Source organism: Eptesicus fuscus, chromosome 11 (genome assembly GCF_027574615.1).
Source record: "Eptesicus fuscus isolate TK198812 chromosome 11, DD_ASM_mEF_20220401, whole genome shotgun sequence".
Taxonomy (NCBI): domain Eukaryota; kingdom Metazoa; phylum Chordata; class Mammalia; order Chiroptera; family Vespertilionidae; genus Eptesicus; species Eptesicus fuscus.
The window spans coordinates 47974334-48000596 of NC_072483.1; the positions used below are offsets into that span (position 1 = coordinate 47974334).

The following is a 26263-nucleotide window of genomic DNA, read 5'->3' on the forward strand; positions in this document are numbered from 1 at the left end:
CTCATTCATGAATTTTGTGCACCGGGCGGGCCACTAGTATAATATATGAGTATAATATTATATGTCAATCATACCTCAATAAAAATTTAATTAAACTTTTTTTTTAAATCTTGAAAGCTGCCCTGACCTGTTAGGCTCAGTGGCTAGAGCGTCAGCCTGAAGACTGAAGGATCCCAGGTTTGATTCCGGTCAAGGGCATGTACCTTGGTTGCGGGCACATCCCCAGTAGGGGGTGTGCATGAGGCAAATGATCGATATTTCTAACACTCTCCCTCTCCCTTCCTCTCTGTAAAAAAATCAATAAAATATATATTTTTAAAAATCTTGAAAGCCGCCAGAGAAAAACAACATATTATATACATGAGAACAACAAAAAAGAATATAACTGACTTCTGGCTTATGATAAATACTAGAGGCTAGACTTAATCTCTGGAAATGGTGAGCCAGGAGAACTTTGGACCAAGACACAGAAAGCACAGTTGAGACAATAAAAGGCATGAAGTGCAAGTCGACACACTAATGAAGAGAACCCTTAGCCCTTTTCCTGTGCTCAATTCTAGAGAGTGACCAACCAAAGAGAGCAACTAAAGTTATAGAATTTTTCTCAAAGACAATCAGATCATCTCAATAGACAAGATTTAGATACCAAAAATAAAATGGCCGAAACCGGTTTGCCTCAGTGGATAGAGCATCGGCCTGCGGACTGAAAGGTCCCAGGTTCGATTCCGGTCAAGGGTATGTACCTTGGTTGCGGGCACATCCCCAGTAGGGGGTGTGCAAGAGGCAACTGGTCGATGTTTCTCTCTCGTCAATGTTTCTAAAATCAATAAAATATATTTTTAATAAAAAATAAAATAAAATAAAATAAAATAAAATAAAATGTCTGAAAAATGACCCAGTCATGTTATCCTACTGCAACATTCACCAGTCAGTAAGCCCTGCCTACTCACACAAAGCTTCCAATCAGCATTTCAGTGCCTAATGCACAGATATGAAAACTCAGTATCAGCACATATCTAAAGAAATACAAACAAAAAATAAACAGAAACCCATACAAACAGTGACAACTCAAGGACCACCACCACAAAAAACTTCACACACTCAAAACACTATTACAAATATCCTAATCACAGCAAACTATAAAAATGAAACATTTAGAAAAGGCTCCTGGAAATTAAAATATGATAGTTAAAGTAGAACAACAACAAAATCAATGGATTCAATGATAACATTGAAGAACTCTTCCCAAAAAAAGAGACAAAAATTTACATAAAGAAAACTAGATAATCCATCCAAGAGGTCCTTGTCCAAATAATGAGAATTCAAAAAACTCTAAAAAATCAAGGAGCTGAAATTATCAAAGAAATAATTGGAGAAACTTTACCAACATGACTTTCTGGATTGGAAGGACACACTTTTGAACTAAGCACAATGATTCAAGGAAGACCACACACCAAGGCAATTATAATTAAAAAATCTAAATGCTGAAGATCAAAGAGAAGATCCTAAAAGCTTCCAGAGAAGAATAGGCAAATGAAGAGATGCTCAATTTTATAAAGAAATTAACATCTATAAATAAGCTAAATCAACTTTACAAAAGAAGATTTTGGCCGAAACCGGTTTGGCTCAGTGGATAGAGCGTCGGCCTGCGGACTCAAGGGTCCCAGGTTCGATTCCGGTCAAGGGCATGTACCTGGGTTGCGGGCACATCCCCAAGAGGGGGTGTGCAAGAGGCAGCTGATCGATGATTCTCTCTCATCGATGTTTCTTACTCTCTATCCCTCTCTCTTCCTCTCTGTAAAAAAATCAATAAAATATATATATAAAAAAAAAAGAAGATTTTGTGTGTGTGTGTGTGTGTGTGTGTGTGTGTGTGTGTGTGTGTGTGTGTGTTTAATGTGATATTAGTACTAGAAAACAGACAGACCACTGGAACATTAGAGAAATTTCAGAGACAGGTTGGTATATATACATGGCAACTTAATATATGATAAAGTTGGCATCACAAATTAGTGGAAAAATACAAATGATTTAAGAAGCATCCTATCTAATAAAAGCCTAATATGTAAATTGTTCGACCAGGAGTTCAACTGCTTGCTATGATGTGCACTGACCACCAGGGGGGGCGGCGTGGAACATGGTGGGCGTCAGCGATGCGGTGCTGGCAGTGGGCAGCAGTGGAGGCGCTGCCGGCCCGGATGGGCCCCGACAAGAACAGGACCATGGCAGGATGGTAGAGCAGGTGAGTGGGCAGCGCCAGACCAAGGTGGGTGTGAGCAGGGGCCTGATCACCCCACCAATTGCCCCGCAGACGGTGACCAGTTGCAGCAGCGGAGGGCAGGGCCCTTCCACGCCAGACACTCGCGCTTTTGATTGCTGGCCAGGCCTAGGGACCGCATCCATGTACAAATTTCATGCACCAGGCCTCTAGTTACTGATAAAACTGGTTCACTACATGGAAAAAAATAAAACTGGATCCCTATCAATATTATATAAAAGGTGAGGCCTAGATGGACTAAAGAGCAAATATGACAGTAAAACTATAAAAGTAATAGAAGAAATGGTAGAATATCTTTGGGAAGCAGGGTTGGGGAAGAAGTATTTAACTTTTAGAATACCATCAGGATCCACTGGACCCAATTTTAGTTTCCGAGCTTCTTCGTCAAACAGTTCTAACTATTTGTAAAGATTGCTATTTTAAAACTTTTATTCTTTCTTAAAGATCATCCAAATAAAAATAAAATTTATTTTGAATAGAATAAAATGCTCAAAGTAACTGGTGATATAAGGAAAACAATGAGATATTATTTCATACCTATAAGACTACCAAGAACGATGAACCTGGAGGATGCCAGTGAATATGAGATGTGGGTTTATAAAAACACTCATGCACTCCACTCTGCTGAAAGTGCAGACTGGTTTTGTACAATGTTCTGAATAGTAGTCTTGTACTATTTACTCCACCTAAGTCTACACATACCCTATGTCCTAGCAGTTCTGCTCTTGGGAATATATCCTAAATAATTACTCACAAAGCTCCAAAAGAGAACAAGTACAAGAAATTCACTGCAGTGTGAGGCAGTGGGGAGTTGAAGAAAACCTGATGTCTATCAATGAAAAGCAAACAGATACACTATTGAGTTTTTTGCAGTAGTCAGAAGCAGTGGATTAATGTACAGCTAGGAATATGCATAATAGGGACAAGATAGAAACAGAGGGCAAGAAAGGTAAAAATTATGTAACAGGAGAAAGACACTCCTTTTTACCCCTGAAGCCTAATATGCTGTATCCTATATAATAATCCTACATAATAAAGAGGCAATATGCAAATTGACCATCACTCCAACACACAAGATGGTTGCCCCCATGTGGTCACAAGATGGCCTCCACAAGATGACCAGCAGGGGAGGACAGTTGTGGGCGATCAGGCCAGCAGGTAGGGCAGTTGAGAGAGACCAGGCCTACAAGGGAGGGCAGTTAGGGGTGACCGGGACAACAAAGGAGGGGAGTTGGGGGCGACCAGGCCTTCAGGGGAGGACAGTTAGGGGTGACCAGGCCAGCAGAGGAGGGCAGTTGGGGGCAACCAGGCCTGCAGGGGAGGGCAGTTAGGGGCAATCGGGCCGGCAGGGGAGCAGTTAGGCATCGATCAGGCTGACAGGGGAGTGGTTAGGGGGTGATCAGGCTGGCAGGCAGAAGCAGTTAGGGGCAATCAGGCAGGCAGGCAGGCAAGCAGTTGGGAGCCAGTAGTCCTGGATTGTGAGAGGGATGTCCGATTGTCCCACTGGGATTGGGCCTAAATGGACAGTCGGACATCCCTCAAGGGGTCCCAGATTGGAGAGGGTGCAGGCTGTCCTGAGGGACACCCCCCTGTCCCGTGCACGAATTTCGTGCACCGGACCGACCTCTAGTTATATCATAATGCCCCTGGAATATGTTATGCTATATTAGAAATCTGGTTCATAAACACTGAATTTTTTTCTATACATTATAAAAATGATAGTAAGGAACTAGAGGCCCAGTGCACGAAGTTCATGCGCGGGTAGGGTCCTTAGGCCTGGCCGGCAATCAGGGCCAATCAGGATCTTCCTTCCCCCTGCTGCTGGCTGCCAGCTGGGGCCTTCCTTCATTCTGTGTCGTCCCCTGGTGGTCAGCGCTCGTCATAGAGAGAGGTCGACCTCCTGGTTGGTCAAACTCCCGAGGGGACAATTTGCATATTAGCCTTTTATTATATAGGATATTTTTCTGTTAAGCATAAAATATATTTTAGACCATTTAATACAAGGAAAGAATGTCAAATGCAGATTATAATTTCACTCACTTTAGCTCCAACACTGCAACTCCCAGTGCTCCCGGTGCTCCCAGTTGCAACTCCTGTAAATCTAGCTTCCAATAATTCTTGCCTTCTTGGATCCAGACTATGAAGCTCATCCATTGCACCTAATTAAGAAAATAAAATACACACACAATATATACATATATCTTTAAGTATAAACACAAAATACATATGTGTTTAGTTGATATCTCACTAAACTTAATGAATTCTACAAAGAGATGAAAGAGACTTTATAATGTCCACTGTCATTTATCAAAACAACCTACAGTGGATTTCGAACACTTCTAATTGCAATCCACATTACGAAATATATTTTCCACCTAACTCAGTATACAGATACATACATACATATTAAAAAAATTCCACAAATACTTCTTACTACAAACAGTGCACATCAATATTTTCTAGTCTATTCCAGTCTATTGAAAAAGAAAAACACTCGCTGTGAGCTATTAAATTGATTTCATGAAACTTTTGTATAGTTGATAGTTTTGGATGTTTTCTATCAGGTAGATGAAAAACATACATAAACAGATCAATAAGGTAACATCTGTTATTAAACAAGCACCTTGAGAATGAAGGGGAGAAATTAACACGCTCATATAATTGCTACTATGCAGACTAAGGCATTACAAATTTTACCTAAAGTTCAATTAAACTCTTAAAAAATTCTTTTATCCATGCTTGCTAATTCTCTGCTGAGATAAATGAGTGGTTCTCAAAGGGAGCAAGAAGGGTATTATTACCCGAATCCAGAATCACATGTGGAACATTTTCAAATGATACTAGGGTCCTTCCACACACCCTGACAATCCTCTCCTAAAGATTAAGAATTATTCCTATAAAGCTTAAAGTTCCCTTCATTCCTTTCTTCTTCATTTGGGCAGATAACTAGATGGATAATGACCATGCTTCCACATTTATTTGCTTCCCTATATCTGAATATCTTCCCTGTATACTTCTTTTTCCATCTCAAACAGGTAACTGCCTTTAAAAAGGTTCAAGCCTTCAATTTTTGCTTTTGATCCCATTCCTTCTTGATATCCAAGGGATCTTGCATGTGTCTGAATCCCATCTTGTGCATCTTTTCCCTCTTTGCCTCCTTAGGCTTTTGTTTATATGTCTTTAAAAAAAACAACCAACACTTTCTTGCCCTGCCCGTGTGGCTCAGTGGTTGAGCGCTGACCTATGAACCAGGAGGTCACCGTTCAATTCCGGGCAGGGCACATGCTCGGGTTGTGGGCTCAATCTCCAGTAGGGGGTGTGCAAGAGGCAGCTGATCAATGATTCTCATCAATGATATTTCTTTCTCTCCCCCCTCCCTTCCTCTCTGAAATAAAAAATATATATATTAAATAAAAACACAAAAAACTACTTTCTCTTGAATTCCATGCCATTAATATAATTCTTTCCTTAAATTGGTGATTTATAACCATAACCACCTTAGGTCTCTGGAATCTGATTTCTACTATACTTCTGACAAAGTACTTACACATACCACCAATGCTTCCACTTTTTTCTTATCCTGCTATTATATCAGAAATTGTGTACTATTCCTTCTTTGGGGGGGTCGAGGGGAGGGAGGGTGATAAAAAAAACAACAACACCTCTCAATCCTTGGTTTTTAAAATACACAATTCTAGTTTTCAGAACTGAACCAAGTCTTTTCTGCTTCTCTGCTTGGTCTCTGTTAGCTATGAATATTCCCAAGGGCCAATTCGGGCCGTCTGCTCTCTTCATATCCCCTCGTATTTCAAATTGATGATTCTCAAATGAAACACCTAGTATATGACAAGTTAGTCAAGTCTTAAAGTTGGCACTGGAAATAAAGCAGTAGTAAGACAGACTGGCCTCAACTCATAGAGCTAACAACTCATAGAGATTTTGCTATCAATTCTAGCCTGCCACAGGATTATTTTGAAAACATTAAATTACATTTAAAAAATAATTACAGCATATAGTCACTATAAATATTTTTGCACAATTACTTTTGTAAACAAATGTTTCATTTTAATACCAATGAGTAGGACAGAATGGATCATGAGGATGTTGTATATGAACTATTTAAGAAACTGCTAAAAGTCTCCAAAGTGGTTGTACTATTTTACACTCCTATGTGATTACCAATATTTGATGTTGACTTCTTAAAATCTTTATTATATCAGTGTGAAGTGCTACTCAGCTTTGACTTTGATTTGCATTTCCCTGATTACTAATGACATTAGCATCTTTTCATGACCTTACTGGCAATTTGTATATATCTTTATTGTTGATGTTAAGAATATTGTCAAGTCCTCTGCCCAACTTTTTATTAGATTGTTATTTATATGTGGGAATTACTTAAGTATTCTAGTTACAAGTCATTGTCAGATCATCCTATCTAATAATAGAGTAACATGTAAATTACCATCACTCTGCTACGCCCACGATTGGGCAGCGGGAAACTGGGGGGCGGGACTCGGGGTGGCCTATCCAGCCATTGAGAGGCACGGATCCACTGCCACTGAGGGGGGCTACCCTGCTCTTGAGAGGCACAGGAGGCGGGACTCCCGCCCCCTGTGCCTCTCAACGGCCAGATCCGCAGCCGCTGAGGGGGCCTGCCGTGGACACCCAGCTGCGCCTCTCAACGGCAGGGTAGCCAGGTGTCCGCGGCAGCCCCCCTCAGTGGCCATTGAGAGGCGCAGGGGGCGGGAGTCCCGCCCCCTGCGCCTCTCAACAGCAGGTTAGGCCCCCTCAGCGGCCGCAGACCATCAAAAGTGGGGGAGCTGGGTGCCTGTCTGCTCTGGCACGAGCAGACAGGCACCCAGCTCCACCGCGAAAAGCGAAAGTGTGTATTGGACCCTACACGTGCATGATTCAATCATGCACTGGGCCTCTAGTTAATAGATAAGTAGATAGAAAAACAATTTCTCTAAGTCTCTAATATTTTTCTATTTTCTTTATGCTGTTTTGACAAGCAGAAGTGTTTCATTTTGGTGAAATAAAGATTATCTAATATTTAAGTTTTGATTATTATTTTTCTATTCTAAGAAAATTTTGCATGACCCAAAGTAAAAAAATAGCATCTTTATAAGTTTTGTTTTTTCTGTTGAGGTCCACGATTCATCCTAAATTAACATTTGTATATGGTATGAGGTTAAGGATTTTTCCCCATGTATTTTTCCTATTTTATTACCATCATTCATTAAAAAACAAACAAAAACAAAACAAAATTCTACTACACAATAAATAGTCTTGGTGACTCTGTCAGGTCAAAAATAGCAACAAGTATATGTTACTGATATAAAGACAGACATATAAACCAATGGAATAAAAGAAAGCCCAGAAATAAACCCTCAAATATATGATCAAATGACTTTCAACAAGTGCGCAAAGACCATTCAATAGGGAAAGGACAGTCAACAAATTTTATTGGGAAAACTGGATATCCACTTACAAAAATATTAAGTTGGACCCTTATCTTAACACCATATATAAAAATTAACTCAAGCTCTGGCTGGTTTGGCTCAGTGGATAGAGCATTAACCTGAAGGGTCCCAGGTTCGATTCCGATCAAGGGCACGTACCTTGGTTGCAGGCTCAATTCCCAACCCTGGCTGGGTGAGTGCAGGAGGCAACCAATCAATGTGTCTCTTTTACATGGATGTTTCTCTCTGTGTGTCTCTCCCTCTCCCTTCTACTCTGTCTAAAAATTAATGGAAAAATATCTTCAGGTGAGGATTAACCATGCAAATTGACCATATAGAGGTAATATGCAAATTGACCATCACTCCAACAGGCAATAAAAAAAAAGGTAAGTTGGACTTCATAAAAATTAGAAACTTCTGTGCATCTGACACCACCAAGAAAGCAAAAAAAGCATGGGTGAAAATATCTATAAATCAAATATCTCATAAAGGATTGATACCCAGAATGTATAAAGAAATCCTACAACTCAATAAGAAAAATAAAACCCAGTTTTAAAATGGGCAAAGGACTAAAACAGACATTTCTCCAAAAAAAGATATGCAACTGACCAATGAACACATAAAAGGAGGCTCAATATCATTAATCATTAGGGAAATGCATATCAAAACTAGAATAAGATATCACTTAACAACCATTAGGATGGCTATTATAAAAAGAAAAGAGTGTTAGCTAGGATGTGGAGAAATTTGCACCCTTGTACACTGCTGGAATGTAAACTGGTGCAGTCACATGAAAAATTGTATGGCAGCTCCTCAAAAAATAAAACGTAGAATTACCATATGATTATAAAGTCTACTTCTGAGTATAAATCTAGAAGTGAAAGCAAGGACTAGAATAGATATTTGTACATCTCATGTTAATAGCAGCATTATTCACAGTAGCCTAAAAGGTGAAAGCAACTTAAATGTCCACAACGAATGAATAAATAGATAAAATGTGGTATATACACAAAATGGAATATTAGTCAGTGTTTAAAAATGAAGGAAATTTTAAAACAGGTTGCAACACAGATAACTTTGAAGATAGTAGTCTAAGTGAAATAAGCCAGACAAATAAGTACTGTCTGATTCCACTTATATGAGGTTCCTAGAGTACTCCAATTCACAGAGACTAAAAGTACAATGATGGCTGACAGAGACTGAGGGGCATGATGAAATGGAAAGTTAGTGTTTAATGGATAGTTTCAGTTGGGGGAAAGACAGAAGTTCTGGAGATAGATGTTGGTAATGGTAGTACAACTGGACCATACACGTAAAATTAGTTAACATGGTAAATTCTATATTATGTATATTTTACCACATTCTCAAAAATAATTTTTAAAAAGAAAAAAAATTGGACTTCATAAAAATTTTAACTCTACTAGTTCAAAAGACATGGTTATAAAAATTAAAACACAAACAAGAGACTGGGAAAACAATGTTTGCAAAATATATATGTGCTACATTGCTATATACCATGTCCACTCCTTGGCTTGGTAATTGATTGATGGCCCACTGAAATTTAGTAGAGAAGATGAGGACATCTCATCAGTCCTTATTTTGACCTGGATCAGCTTATAATGTAGGATTTTGTTTCCCATCGTTTTTTCCTTAGATGTATGGCTTCCTCTAGGACTTCCTTCTCCCCAATGAGGTCCAAGGTAAAAAAAAAAAGAAAAAAGAAAAAAACAGAACACAGTGTTTCTAACTGAAAACTCTTACTAGGGTTTCCAATCTCACTGTATTCCTTAATACCTTCTAACAAGTTTTTATGACATTTTAAAGAGGCAATATATGCAAGCATCCCTAGTATAACCCCTGGCACATAATAGATGCTTAACAAGTATTAGTGTACCTGCCTAAAAATCTAACCTTGAATATACTAAAGCCTGCTTCTCTAAATGTAGTCCCATCTGTTATCATTCAGATGCTTATAAGGAATACAAAATCCTGGGTCCCACCTCAAGCCTATCAAGTGAGAATCTGCATTTTAACCACATCCTCATGTAATTACTATGTGCATTCATGTTAGAGAAGCACAAACTTTTTCTGTAAAGGGCCAGATCATAAGTATTTTAGTCTTTTCAGGCAAGAGGCAAAATCACACAGATGCTATTATAACAAGAGAAAAGCTTTTTAATGAAAAAATGCACGATATAATAATAGCTGAGTATAATCTATAATAATAAACGCATAATGAGCTAATTAGACTGGACGTCCTTCCGGGAAGAAGCCAGGGCTGCAGCCCCGGGATCGAGATAGCCGCTGCGGCTGTGACGGAGGGATCCAGGCAGCCGTGGCTGCGAAGGCCTTCTCTTACATGAAATTTCGTGCATCGGGCCTCTAGTATTTTATAATATGTAAGTCTGCTAATTAAAAGAATGAAATTTGGGCCCTGGCCGGTGTGGCTCAGTGGATAGAGCGTCGGCCTGCGGACTGAAGGGTCCCAGGTTCGATTCCGGTCAGGGGCATGTGCCTTGGTTGTGGGCGCATCCCAATGGGAGGTGTGCAGGAGGCAGCTGATCGATGTTTCTCTCTCATTGATGTTTCTAACTCTCTATTCCTCTCCCTTCCTCTCTGTAAAAAAATAATAAAATGTATATATAAAAAAAAAAGAATGAAATTTGGGGTGGGGGGGTAACGTTTCACTTAATTAAAGCTTCCTGTCATCAAAACCTATTGTACATATTCATCTTTGTTAATGCTGATCAGATTTTATGCATTTATCTTTGAAAATGTCTTTTCTGACAGATAGGTACTGTCAAATACTGGTATCAGTCCACAAGCACATGATTTTAATTAAGCATATTCATTACTTCAAAGGCAGTTATAGAAGTCTATTAGATTCTTTTGATACTTGCCTTTCAATATATCATTACATTGCAGATTAATCACTTCCAATTGCAAGTTAGATAGAAGTTCCTCAAGTGCACAATTAAATGGGGATTTTGAAATATGAAAACTTGTTGGATTTTTCAATGTCTGGAAAAATGATGCTGGAACTGTAGTTAGAGGCTGAAAAAATATGTTCATGAAAATTCATGTGGGAATGAAGATCTCACTTTGACAGCATGAGAAATGTATAAAGCAGCTTGATGTCACTTGTGATTCAAACATCAGTTGCCACTAAAATTACTTTATTGCAGCTAAATTTTGCATGTAAGCACTATTCTGCCATGTAATTTTAGGTTAAATTCATACAAAACATTTTCCAGTCTACAGATAAAAGTAAGTTTCAAAGCCAATTCATATTTGATAATAGTGGTTGGAGTCCATCTTCTTTGTTAAGAAAAATTTCAATCTCAGCCCTTAGCTCAAATAATTGCAATAATATTTTACCTGCTAAGCCAGACAGGATATTCAGCTTCTAAAAAAAATTCATGGAGCTGATACTAGTTAAGTCTATGAGAGCAAATGAAAGTCACCACTGACAATATTGATTCAATAACATGGTAAATTTAAGTATTTCCTGCAAAGTATGTGCTGATGAACAAATAATACAATGAATAACCACAGGCTTTGAACATCTCCTTTTTACAAGCTTTGTGAATTTGCCCAAATAAGCTTTTTTCTGTTTCACAAATATTTTTACCATCGTTGTAGTATGTACATTTTAGACAGATTCTACTTCAGATAGTACTTAGTGTTTTCTCAACTTTGAAAATATTCTCACCTGTAGTTGTTCTACACAGACTATTCACATAGGCTAATTTTTTTTCCACATCAAACTTAGTATTAACATCTTGAATAAACAATAATTCAGTAGTATCAGTAACATCTTTCAACTCATCAAGAGCCAAGGAAAATCACTCTGTATCACTTGTCTTGTTTTTAACTTACTTCAAATATCCTCAACTCTTAAATCAATGGTTCTTGATTAAATGATTTAAAAGGTTAATAGTCTAGCCCTGCGGTGTGGCTCAGTTAGTTGGGTGTCATCCCCTGGACCAGGAGGTTGCCGGTTCAGTTACCAGCCAGGGCACATGCCAGTGGGGGGTGTACAGGAGGCAGCCAACTGATGTTGCACTCTTACACAGTTGTTTTCCTTTCTCTCAATCTCGTCCCCTCTCTCTAAAAATTAATAAACTATTTAAAAAAAAAGTTAATAGTCTAAAACAAGTTTACTTTCTCTGGACATATATTTTGTTGTTGCAATCCAACAGATTTTAATTAATTCACTAAATGGCTTTCCTTGCTTGGCTAACAAATGAGCCACTCAGAAACTTATTTTGATGGCAGCCTCATTTTCTATGTTTATTTTTATGAGCTTATGCTGTGATGAGATATGCCTTTTTAAATTGACTGTTACTTTAAGAAAATTGAGAGTTGAAAATACTGGGTGTATGCTTAATGAAGTAATGTCAACTTATAAAGTATTCTATCACAGCTACAGTATCACTGCATAATAAGGACAATGTTTTGCTTATGTAATTCAATAACAAAATAATACTCCCCTATGCCTTAAAAGCATGTCGTTCAGAGTCCCTTTTTTTTCTTTTCTTGTTTTGACATAATGGATATGCACTGGTATAAAATAAATAAAGAAATACTGCAGACTGGCAATACACACAACACTCAAAACACTATCAAGTTTTAACAGCAGCAATGAAATTTGTAGTGAACTAAAAGCAGTACAAAGTGATGAGAATGCCATACAGGGTTACTGTCACAACTACTCAGCTCCGTCATTATAATGCAAAAGCAGCGGTGTTCCAATAAAACTTTACTTATGAGCATTAAAATTTGAATTTCACATGTCACAAAGTATTATTCTTCTTTCAATTTTTTTAACCTTGCAAAAATAAGTAGTGTGCTGACTCCTTTCATAGCAAACACATTTCAAAATTTTTAATCTTTTATGGAATCAAACTGTCATTTCTGACACCAAAAATTTAGTCCTCAATTACAAGAGGTAAGATTTTTTGAAGGATATGTAATTTCACCATAATCCATTAAACTGTTACACAATAAATGTTTATACTTTTGATAAAGAAATTATACAGGCAATATAAAGACCATACATACCATCCTTAAAGAATAACCCATCTCAAAATAAAACCATCTGCCTCTTAATTATGCTAGTATGCCACTACTCTTACTAAACTGCTCCCTAAAATGTACTGTAAATCCAAAACTTCATAAATATGTAAAACAGGAGATGTCACTACTCAAATTAGAGATCAATCACATCCTATTCTATGAAGAAACATTTTAGGGAAACAACATAAATGAAGGACACAATTTGACCCATGACAACAGTTTATCATGTTCCCTTTTAATAAACATTTTCTTTCTCCTTCTCATACACTCAAAAAGTCACTAATAAATGTTATTAGTTATTATAATAGTGTGGCCTCCCAAGGTGGCCAGTCTACAAAAGGATGCATGTATTTGGACATATTAGTTCTGATTAGTCAAGATTACTATATAGTTACTAGAGGCCCGGTGCATGAAATTCATGCATGGGGGAGGGGGCGGCTCAGTCAGGCCTGCACCCTCTCCCAATCCAGGACCCTTCGCAGGGATCCCTGCGGGATTGGGCCTAAACCGGCAGTCGGACATCCCTCTCGCAATCAGGGACCACTGGCTCCTAACCACTCTCCTGCCTGCCTGCCTGCCTTATCACCCCTAACCACTCGCCTGCTTGCCTGATCACCCCTAACCACTCGCCTGCCTGCCTGATTGCCCCAACTGCCTCTGCCTGATCATCCCTAACCACTCTCGCCTGCCTGCCTGATCACCCCTAACCACTCTGCCTGCCTGCCTGATCACCCCTAACTGCTTGCCTGCCTGCCTGATTGCCCCAACCACTCTGCCTGCCTGATTGCCCCTTACCACTTGCCTGCCTGCCTAATCGCCCCTAACCACCTCTGCCTCGGCGACTTAGTCCAGAAGGACTTCAGGAATAATGTCTGGAAGGTTGTTCGGCTGTCTGGTCTAATTAGCATATTATGCTTTTATTATTATAGGTATCACCTTTTTATGATAAGAAATAAATTTTTCATTATATCATATTTTAATTATCTTCCTTGATAGAGTCAAAACAAAATAAAAATATCTATAAAGCATGTGCTAGAAAGGATCATACCAGTTACCAATCAAAAAGTAATAGAAATGAGTTTGTTCACTAAGATCTTTCTAACAGTAGATGCAACTGCTGGTAAGCCATCAACTCATATTTTTTAATTTAAAACTTCCTAAAGTCTGAAAATATTTTAATTCATTCCAGTTTTTCAATGTACTTTTCATATTACATCTGCTAAACTGACTTATACAAAACAGTTAGGGTCTTTCTTCTATTAATACTTTTTACATTACGTCTGACGAGAGAAAACTCTGATTAAAAAAACGCACACAGAAATACTAGGATAAAGTTAGAAATTATTTCAACAAAAATATTCTATTTAAATAATTCCTTTTCGTAAATTTTTTAATGCACTTGAAAGCATACAAAAAGATTTCAAGAAGTCTACACTGTTTTAACACTCTAGAATTACTTCTGATTCTTGCCTTTAAATATTCATTTTAACATAAAGTGTAACCATAATTGTTGAATAAAAAGTGTACAGAAAACAGTGGAAGAAAATAAACTTGAATTTTTGACATTGGTTATCTTTTGGTAATAGAACTATGTATGCGTGGGACATTTTAGGCTCTAAGTTTTTGCATTTTTCTTTACTGTTGGCAACTTTGGATTTATGATGAAGGGTAAAAAGGGAAAGAAGTAAAACTGCTTCTTTCTTGTCACGTTTATTAAAAAAATACATGTCTTTTTTACTTTTTAACAAAAGGTAAATAAATTGGCATTAGGAAAGAAATAAGTCACGAAAGAACTATAATCGAAAGAAAACTTGGAATAAGCCAGACTTTTAAAATCATGGTATAGATTCGCTGGAATACTGTGGTGTAAGTTTGAGGGTCAACCTTAAAAGTTATAAATTTAATAAGATTTTGCAGCCTGGGGTGGGGGTTGGGGGCGGGAGAGGGCTGGAAGAAGTTTATGGGGGGAAAAGGAGGACCCATGTAATACTTTCAACAATGAAGATTTTTAAAGAAGAAAAACAAATAATTTGCATCTGTACCTCTGTTTTGGCAACTTTGAGATTAATACACAAGTAAAAACTATGAGACTGATGTAACCCACAATTTCTTTAAATGACTGAATACTATAAAAAAAATAGCAGTCATAATCATTTGTAAAGATACTAGGGGACTGCTTCATTGAGTATTAGGTTAAACCATATGAATTTATTTAGCAGATTAAAAATAGTTGAAATCTGTAACTTTATATGGTCCAATCTGGTAAAAATCATTCTTTATCCTTTGGTTTACTTAGCTTGTGTTATATATTTATCTGAAGGTAAAGTTTGATGTTTCTATAAGGTTGCAGATAATAGAAAAGTATTGCTAAAATTTAAAAATTTTGTTTTTTGGGGCAACTTGGTCATTGGAAATGTGTCTTTACAAAGGAACATTATGATCATAATGGGTTTATGTGCTAATTTATGTATCAGGAACCTAAATTTTTCACATCTGGAATTTTGCAGCAATTTCGAGTTGGGAGTGGTAGTTAAAAGGTTGTTTTTATTTTTATCAATCAGGATAATTTGTGTTAAACATGTGGGTATTTATAGCTGATGGGGTTCCTAAGCAGAGTAGTCTGTTTTGTTGGAAGTCTTGTGGATTTATTAATTTAAAAACTATTTCTTCCTTATTCAAAGACTTAGGCTAGAGAAATTGAAAATGAATGAGTACATTGGAATGCTCTGCTGTCTGCTAATCTTTTCTTGCTTTCTCTCTTCCTATTACTTGGCATGCGATTCTGGGCAGTTGCTTATTTTTCTGGGACTCAATACTAGTAAGTAAAAATCATAGAGGCTATACAATTCAGGAACCTGCCATGGGCTTACAAGTATTATTCTCATTTAATTCATATAAGAATCCTTTTAGGCTCTGTTATTACGAGGATTTTATGGATAAGGAAGTCATTAAGAGGCAGATCTGTGATTTGAACTCAATCTGGTATCAGAGTTCATGCTCTTAACCCTAAAGTGATATAGCTCCAATAAAGGTCCACAGAAATCGGTTTTAGGAGTCTCGTTGAAGATATGATAGAGATGATGTTGATGAAATAATACTTATGTTGATGTCACTATAAATATTTGAATATTTAATCCTTGTTTATTATAATACATTGTTTTAGGTAGTATTTTAATAGGTACATAATGTTTATCTTGGACTTCTTACATACAGTACATGCAGCTTTCTTTCTGGTCAGAGATTTACTTCCCTGCTGCAGATGGACTATAAGGACCATAACAAATAAAGATTGTTCTGTACCCTTCTTTCACACTGAACTATTGAGGCAGAGAATAGACTATGAAGGAATTCTGTGGAGCAGTAAGTCATCACTGTTCTTTTTAAGGTCTAAGTGGTATACCTCAGAGGAGTGGAATTTGGGAGATAGAGTATTGGGGATTTTTCACTTTTGTATTTCTGTATTGTTTATTTCAACAAGCATGTATTAACAATGAGGAAAGGCATGAAACTCTAAGATTCTTAAGTACTTAGTACTTTTGTTAGGGACATGATACCAGTTGACTTTTTATTGAGAAGGTGGTAATTACTAGGTTGGGTGTTTTTTGTTGTTGTTGTTTTTGTTGTTAATCCTCACCAGAAGATATCTTTCCATTGATTTTTAGAGAGAGTGGAAGGTAGAGGGAGAAAGAGAGAGAGAAACATCAATGTGAGAGAGGCACACTGGTTGCCTGCTAGACTATGCTAAGACAGGCTGACAGAACACCTGGTCACTCTAGTGAGGCACATTGTTATGTAGCCCTAGGTCACTAGTGTTTACCTTGCTATTCCAAGTTATGGAGGACCCCATAAGTTAATGTCACATATCTCCTTCCACTGCCAACTCAGGAGAACGTTTGCTAGTCCTGAAACTCAATGGCAGATGTAGTCATTCTGAATCTACAGCTGTATCGATGAGCCAGTATACTTCCTCTCACTAGAATAGAAGCTCCAAAATAACAGGAATTGAGGATTGAGGGGGTGTGGTTATTTGTTCACTCAACACATAGAAGACTCTCAATAAGTATTTGCTGAATGAATAAATGGTTTCATGGACACCAGTGAGGAAGCCCCTAGAGTAATCTAGATAAGAGGAGATAGAGCACTAGCAGATCAGAAAGGTACCTAGGGGACCAAAACAAACAAACAAAAAACAGTAGGACTTGGTGACACACTAAATTTGGAAAGGGAAGTGTTTCTGACTTACACAGGGATAGTTGACAGTAACAGTCACTAAAAAAGGATCTGGTATGGGGAGATGACATAAATTCCTTTTTGAAGATACTTGAATGTGGTGTGTTTAGGGACAATAGCATGTTTCTTCCTACAGGCCTCAGTTATCCTATTCAATTAGCAACAAAGACTAAATAAGACTCAATGAAAAGCCTCTTTGATGGACAATGGTTCATTCAATTATCGTTAGCAAAGAGCAGAGGGGTGGTAAGAAGAAAAAATAGGCACAAAGAAAGCCCAGCTCACTATACAGAATATAAAAGTATAAAACATGAGAAAAAACTGTTTTCATTTTCCATCCAGATCTTGCAAAATTCATCTATACTATGGATCATTTATATGATCGGCACTATTATAAATCATTGGGTCTAAAAGACAAGTCAGTCAGTGCTAGAACTCACACTATGAATAAGGAGAAAAATACGTAATGTAAAAGGCTGGATACATCAGAACCAATTTCATGAACTACTCACTCACTAAATATACACACCATAAACAACTCCCTAAAGTTATCTGCTTAACATACCACTTGAATACATCAAATAGGGGAAAGGTGATTGAATAATTCTATTTGACACATAAAAATCAATTCTACTTCTTTGTTACATTATATATACTTAATCTTTCCAGGTTGCTGTTCATGTACTTTAAAAAACAATTATGGAATGTTTAACTTCTCTATTAGATTGGCTTTCAGCAAATCAGAACTCCTTACTGTGCTCCTCATTCTTACAACATACTACCTTTATAAATAAGGACAAACTATGTTAATCTACTTATTTGTACTTGTAGACACACTGCAAGAGAGGAAATAGCATTATTAAAAATAACACAGTTGAGTAACAAATAACCTGATTTTAAAATGGGCAAAGGACTTGAATAAACATTTCTCTAGAGACAAAATATAAATGATCTATATGCATATAAAAAGATGCTCAACATCACTAATTAAGGAACTGCAAATAAAAGCCACAATGAGATCCTGCTTCATATCCATTAGGGTGACTACTGTAAAAAAAAAAGTGTGTGTGTGTGTGTGTGTGTTGTGTGTGTGTGTGTGTTGGCAAGGATGTGGAGAAATTGGAATGCTTGTGCACAGTTGGTAGGACTATAAAAGGGTACAACTGCTATGGAAAACAGGATGGCAGTTCCTCAAAAAATTAAAAATAAAATTACCACATGATCCAGTAATCCCACTTCTGGGTATATATTCAAAAGAATTGAACACAGGATCTCAGAGTTATCTGCATACCCATGATTATAGCAGCATTATTCACCATAGTTAAGACCTAGAAGCAAGTAATGTGAACATCAATGGATGAATGGATACACAAAATATGGTATATTATAATAATAAAATGGAACGTTATTCAGCCTTAAAAATGAAGGAAATTCTGACGCACACTACAGGATGGATGAACCTTGAGGACATTATGCTAAGTGAAACAAGCCAGTCAAGAAAGACAAACATGTATGACTGTACTCATATGATGTATCTAGAGTAGTCAAATTAATGGAGACAAAATAAAATGGTGGTTGTCAAGAGGCTGGAGACAGGGGAATGAGAAGCTGTTGTTTAAAATGAGTTTGTTTTAAGGTGAAACAGTTCACGAGATCAGCTGTACAATAATGTCAGCATATTTAACACTATTCAACACTTAGAAATGGTTAAGATGGTAAATTTTATGTCTTTTACCACAATTAAAACTATATACATATGTAAACGTTTTTTCAGCAACATATAGAACTAACGACTTTTCTCTATTAAAAGAAGAAAACATCTGCTCTTTAATTTAAAATTACCAAAACCACTTCAATAACTGATTGACAAGAAGGGCTCAACTTCCTCGGGGAAGATGACTCTATACCAGGGGGATCAGTAAGCACTGCTTGTTTTTATACTACTCATGAACTAATAACAGTTATGTTTTTTAATCTTCACCAGAGGATATGTTTTTATTGATTTATTTTATTTTATTATTCTATTCTATTCTATTCTATTCTATTCTATTCTATTCTATTCTATTCTATTCTATTCTATTTTATTTTGAGAGAGGAAATGGGAGATGGGGGAAGAGAGAGGGAGGGAAACATCGATGAGAGAGAGAAACACCCATCCTTACAAGGAATTGAACCTGCAACCTGGGCATGTGCTCTGACCAGGAATCAAACCAGCGACCCCTTTGGTGCAGAGGACAACTCTCAACTAACAGCCACACCAGCCAGAGTGAAACCTATATAATCTTATTAACCAATGTCATCCCAATAACTTCTATTTTAAAAAAAGTAAAAGTCCCTAGCTGGTTTGACTCAGTGGCTGAAGCGTCAGCCCGTGGACTGAAGGGTCGCAGGTTGGATTCCAGTCAAGGGCACACACCTTGGGTGCAGGTATGTGCCCTTGACTGGGCCCTGGTCAGGCATGTGGGAGGCAACCAATTGATGTGTTTCTCTCACATCGATGTCTATTTCTACCCCCCGTCCCCCCAAAAAAACAACACACACACTCCCTTCCACTCTCTCTAAGAATCAATGGGGGAAAAATATCCTCAGGCAAAGATTAACAACAACAACAAAAAGTAAACCCAGCATACCTGGCTCAGTGGTTGAGCACCGACCTATAAACCAGGAGGTCAGGGTTCGATTCTGGGTCAGGGCATATGCCTGAACCAGGAGGCAGCCAATCAATGATTCTCTCATCATAGATATTTCTTTCTCTCCCTCATCTTTCCTCTCTGAAATCAATAAAATATATGTGTATTTTAAAAGTAAAAGGATGGAGAAAGATATACCATGCAAACACAAATGAAAGCTACTGTTGTCTGTTTTAACATGCATGTACACTATAAGGCAAAATGCATTACTAGAGATAGAGAGGGGCATTTCATGGTGATAAGTTTGATTTACCAAGTAAAAACAAAAATTCTTAATTTTAAAGCACCTTTAATGTATTTGAAATATATAAAACACAAAATGATAGAAACTAGATAGAAACAGGCAAGTCTAGAATTATTTCAGGATATTTTAACAAACCTTTCTCTGAATAAAAGAAACAAAAAAGTACTGATAATTTTTAAAAAACCAACTTGATATAATTGATATGCATATTATACCATATCTAACAACTGTAGCCTACAATTTTCTTTTGTCCTATACAAGGAATATTTACCAAGACCATATGTTGGGTCATGAAGCAAGCCTCACATATTAAAGAAATGAAATCTTGTAGATTTAGTTTTTATTACAGTAGAGCTAAGTTAGAAATCAGTAACCAAAAGCCATTTAGAAAAACATTGTTTAAAAATTAGACAATATATTTCTGAATAATCCATAGATCAAGTAGGAAACATGGAAATTACAGACTGTTTTGAACTGAGTGAAATATGCACATATACACATATAATATACATGGACATGCACATATCAAAACCTGGGGGGTTGAACTGTACACTTTAAAAATGGTAAATGTTATGCTATCTGTGTTGTGTTTTTTTAAAAGCAAAAGAAAAAAATTTGAGAATGGAAACCAAACCCATGCTAAGGGAACTTTATACCTTCAAATACATGTGGGGCAGGGACTGAAAATCCAGACCTAAGTATCTGTCACAAAAATCTAGACAAAGAGCAGCAAATTAAACCCAAAAAAAGTCAAAAAGAGAAACAATAAAAAAGTGAACAAAAATTAATCAAATAGAAAGAATAAACAAAATAAAGAGTCCACGAAAACACTAATAAACTGGTAAGACGGATCAAGAAAAAGAGACAAGACACAAACAGTGACTACAGGAATGCAAAAGAGGACATCACTACAGATCATAGACTTAGAAAGATAATAAGGGAATATTAGTTACAATTTTATGCAGATATATTTGAAATTTTAGATAAAATGGAGGATTTCCCAGAAAACAAAATTTTTTAAAAAATATATTTTATTGATTTTTTTACAGAGAGGAAGGGAGAGGGATAGAGAGCTAGAAACATCGATGAGAGAGAAACATCGACCAGCTGCCTCCTGCACACCCCCCTACCGGGGATGTGCCCACAACCAAGGTACATGCCCTTGACCGGAATCGAACCTGGGACCTTTCAGTCCGCAGACCGACGCTCTATCCCCTGAGCCAAACCGGTTTCGGCCCCAGAAAACAAAATTTACCAAAACTGATAAGAAAAAGGAAACTAAAGAACACTATGATATAGAAATTAAAGCCATTACTTAAAACTTACCTGCAGAGAAACTTCCAGGCCTAGAAAGCTTCCCTCAGTGAATTCTACCAAATATTCAAACACCCTTTCTTACATAAATTCTTTTGAGATAATGGTGTAAAAAAAAAAAAAAGCAGTTCCCAACTCATTTTTATGAAGCCAGTGTTACCTTGATACAAAACCTGACAAAAGGAAAAGTTACAGACCTATCTCATTCATGAATATAGGTGCAAAAATACTAAGTGAAAGATCAGCTAGTAATTTGTATAAAAAGAATAGCTCACAAACTGGGTTTAGTTCAGGAACGTAAGGTTGGTTTAATACTAAGAGAGCAATAAAATAATTCAGCACTATCTGGAGGAAAGTTAAATGATTAAGTAGATGAAGAAAAATATTTCACAAATCAATATCCATTCATGATTTAAACAAAAACAGTAACTAGTAATAGAAAAGAAGTCCCATGATCTGAGAAAAGCTACATCCAAAATGCCTGTGTACTAAAATTGTGAAATACCAAAAAATTCTCCCCCAACTTCTAAAATAGGAACAACACAAAGATTCACACTATGTATAACCAATCTATTCAAAACTGTACTGGAGGTCATAGTCACTGCAATAGGGCTAGAAAAACAAAAGTATACAGACTAAAAAACATGAAATAAAAATACAATTTATAGGCCATATGTATATAGAAAATGAATCTGAGACAAGTTATCAGAATTATAAGCAAGGCTTCTAGTTAGCAAGTCTATATGCAAAAATTAGGTTAATTTCTACATATCAGCAATAAATAAAGTTTAAAAGATATAATTTATAACATAAAAAATAAAATATCTAGAAGTGTAGCGATAATTGTGCAAGATTATTATAAAGCTATAAAATATTATTAAAATGACAGTGACTACACTGTATGCACTCATTATTGTAAATATATGATCAATAGATTCAATGCAATCTCAATCAAGCCCCCAAAAGATTGGTTTGTTGGTTTTTTGTTTGTAGAACTTGAAGAAAATCAATTATTTTTTTATTGCTTTCCTAACAAGTTACCAAAAATCTGGCAGCTTAAATCACCCATTGTTCTCCAGATTCTATGGGTCAGGGATCAGAGCACAGCATGGCTCAGCTGGTTCTCTGCTTAGCCTCACAAGGATGAAATAAAGGTACCAACTAGGCTGTGTTCCTGTCTAGACACTCTAGGAGAGAATTTTTTCCAGGTTCATTTTCCAATGGTCTTAGGTGACCCTGCTAGCGTTTCTCAACCTGTGGGTCGCGACCCACAGGTTGAGAACCGCTGCTGTAGAGCCTAAGACCATCGGAAAACAGATATTTACATTACGATTCATTAACAGTAGCAAAATTACAGTTATGAAGTAGCAACGAAAGTAATTTTATGGTTGGGGGTCACCACAACATGAGGAACTGTATTAAAGGGTCGTGGCATTAGAAAGGTTGAGAACCACAGATTTAGGATGTTGGCAAGGTTCAGTTCCAAACAGTTGTAGGGCAAAGGTCCCCATTTCCTTACTGTCTGTCAATTGGAGACTGGTCTTAGCGTTAGGTCTGATCAAATAATTGAATTGATATGCCCTCCCCTGGGAACTGATCTTTAGACCACTTCACAACCGACATTCCCTTTCGCTTAGACCACAGTCCACTTGCTAAGACCATTATTCTTCCCCTCTGGACCTTCCCAGGATCCAGACCTGCCCAGAGAATTCTCCACCCAGAAAAAGCCTGCCTAGAGTCCTTTAAAATCTCTGACTCCCGGTCCCTGGGTGCAGGTCCCATTTTGGGACTCAGACCATCTGGTTTTCCAGGTGACTTAATAAATTTATAATCCCCTACCACTTTTGGCCTCATGCATTCCTCCTTCAGCGACGCTAGCATTTGGTGCTGAAAACCCAGGACGGTTTCATGGAGAGGAGTAGCCATTGCCCTGGCTTCAGTCATACTGACTTTGCTACTCAAGAGAGCAGTAGGCAGTAGCAGCTCGACCTGGGCTTACCTCTAAATCCTACGCGGGTGACACTATCGCCAGCCTCAATTAGGGTTCCCTTATGACCCTCCCAAACTAGCCAAGGGGACGTGGGTCCCAAACCTCTCCTTCCTATTGCTGACCCGGCTTCTGTTTTCAAGGGCTAGTGTGATTTCACTGGGGCCCATCCCAACAATCCACAATAATCTCACTATTTTAAGGTCTGTTAACTAGTAACATTGAATACACCTGTAAAATCCCTTCACAGCACTACCCAGATTAGTATTCAACTGAATAATCAGGTGACAGAAATCTTGTAAGAACATCTTTAGAAAGCCACCTACCAGAAGGCAGGAAAGTTTGTTTTACAGGATTATCAAGCTAATTATAAAGCTAGGTAATTAAGACAGTATGGTACTGGCACAAGAATAGACCAAAAAATAGTATAGAATATAGAACCTAGAAATGCCTATCTCAGTATAAATACTTTTTTTAAAAAAGGTAGCACTGAAAAACAGTGAGAAAGAATAATTTTTGAAACTTACTCCTACCTCAAAATCACTTCAAGAGGATTACAGATCTACATACAGAAAGCATAATCATAGTAAGAAAAATTCTGAAAAACAATATAGGAAAGTGGTACTTCAGGAATAGGGGCACTGAACAGCTCAGTGGACCATCACTCCAATGAAACAACCATTTAACTGTGAATAAACTTTAAAAAAAAAAAAAATAACCAGCTGGTTAATGTCTCTGGAAATTGTCTTAAGGGCACACAGTAAATGGAAAAACATTTATTTAAGAAAACATACAAAAGAGAACAGCAAGCATCTGTAACATCTGAGCCACAAGCCACTCCCATTCACACCCCACAGCTCATGGTGACAGAAGTCCTATGCCAGATGGGTACTGCAGAAGCTTCCCTACCTTGTATAGGACCACAATTTCACACGGAGAGGGGAAGGCTGCTGGCATCTCTTGCCGCAAGTCTCAGCCCCTGCTCTGTTTTGTAGAAACTCTATGCTGGGAAGGCATGAATGAGAAGACAAGGAGTCCCTCCCTCCAACCAGTCCCCACCTATAAGGCAATTCTACTTCAGGTACAGTACACTAAAAATATTGGGTGCCAACTGTTCACTCATAAGGCATAGGTTTTTTACAAGTGGGGCAAGCTGAGAATAGGTGTTACCATCCTCATCCAGTGCCCTACTCCTAAGAGTGGGTTATCATTTCAAGAGAAGTGATCTCTGCCTCTGCCCCTAATTCTACTGAAGGGGGGGGGGGGGGGGGGGCAGGGAAACAAGCAAGCAGTTAGAACAGGAAGTCTGCTCTCCACCTAAGGGAACTGACTTTATTTGGAACAGGAAGTTCATTCCTAAGGGCATTGTCCAAAACTAGGGAGATCTTGGGGGTAGTTCCATGACAAGCAGTAGCAACAAGCCAAGGCACAGACCAGCTAGAAGTTTAACATTAGAGAATTAAGCAAAAAGAAAGGCAATACCCCTCTTGGGGAAAGTACAAGTCTAAAAGACTGGAAACACCTAGCTTCTGCAGACCTAACTCAAAGCAACCAGAATGTGGAGCAATTTATGCCCCAGGACGTGGATGAAAACAATAGAATAATTAGCTAGCAATTAGTGAAGGATGACAGCTGGGTGTGACAGCAATAGAAGTGACCAAAAGTTTAATGGGGAGATGAGGGAGACAAGAGAAGGGGCCAAGACCAAAATCATCTCCCAGGTCAGGGAAACTAAGCACAGGGCTTCGAGAGGGCCCAGATGTTGAATTCAGCCGAGTTCAAAGCAGCTATTATAAATACGCCCAAAAAACGAAAGAAAACCAAGTTTAAATAATTAAATGAAGGTACTATAACAATCTCTCTTCAAATAGAGGATAGCAATGAAGAGACAAGTTATAATACAAAATAGTCTAACGCAAATTCTGAAGTTGAAATGTACAATAACTGAAAAGAAAAATGCACTAAAGGGGCTGAACAATAGACTGGAACTGGCAGAAGACTGAGAATTAGTCCTTCTGGCTATACCAGGGAGTAATTCCAATCTACATGATAAAACATGAGTGCCAGTAAAGACAGCATAATTGTATATTTCTTCTCCTTTCTTCTCTTAACGGATTTAAAAACAACTGCATATAATTGAATTGAAATGTAATATATTTGACAATAATAGCACAAAGGAGGCAGGTGGAGACAAACTTGCCAAACTTAATTGGAGTAAGGAAATGATATCAGATGGTAAATCAAATCTGCAGGAGGAAATGAGAACCAGCAATGATAAATAAAGTTAGTACAAAAACTATGTATGAATATGTATGTTTTCCTTTCTTATCTCAATTTCTTTAAAAGACTTAACATTAATTAATTATAGCAACGTATTTGGGGTTTGTAACTTATGGCAATATGTAGAACAAAAAAGAGGTGAACGTGTTAGGGGCAAAAATAGAATATTGGAGACTAGCAATAGTTATGAGAAATATTAATCATGCTCTGTTAACCATGATTGCCTTGTTCTGATTAAAGAAAGGACATTCTAAGTTGGCTGGTAGTTGCATGCCCCAGGACCCTGGGAGTCAACCTTGGACCTGGGCGTCAACCTTCCAATGCAGTCCATTCTCATTCAAGAACTGCCTATTATGATAGAAAGATTAACAACCTTGTTGCCCAAAAAATGGAGTCCCACCTCAGCCTGCATTGCCTATATTTCCCCATGCCTATAATACCCATGCTTATTCCTTTTGCCTATTTCCCCGGGTAATTTTTGTCTTACCCAATATAAGCAGCTGGCTTATGGGGGCGTGCAGAGCAAATTTTTGTGGATGACCTGCTGCTCTTCCATACAGCCAGCATTACTGGAATAAACACTCATAAATGATTCAACCCTGTCTCTGCTTAATTGGCTCAAATGGTGTCAAGCAGTCCGGACTCATTGGCTGTCCGGTTTCAGTTCAAGTAGAGCTATATAGGAGTAAAGTTCCTATG

General features: G+C 37.6%; 1 protein-coding gene across 2 annotated transcripts in view; it reads right to left on the bottom strand.

The window, feature by feature from the left end:
• The window catches only part of TLK1 (tousled like kinase 1), a 138996-nt gene that overhangs the window by 93158 nt on the left and 19575 nt on the right, over positions 1–26263 (bottom strand). The window contains exons 1-2 of one of the 2 annotated variants that reach the window (XM_054723525.1): positions 18265–18279; positions 4319–4437 (exon numbers count right to left, since the gene is read on the bottom strand). In XM_054723525.1, coding sequence (XP_054579500.1) covers positions 4319–4432 — 114 coding nt within the window. In that variant the 5' untranslated portion in view covers positions 4433–4437; positions 18265–18279. Of the gene's footprint in view, positions 1–4318; positions 4438–18264; positions 18280–26263 lie in introns of those variants that run through there. The other variant, XM_008138579.3, reaches the window with a different exon arrangement.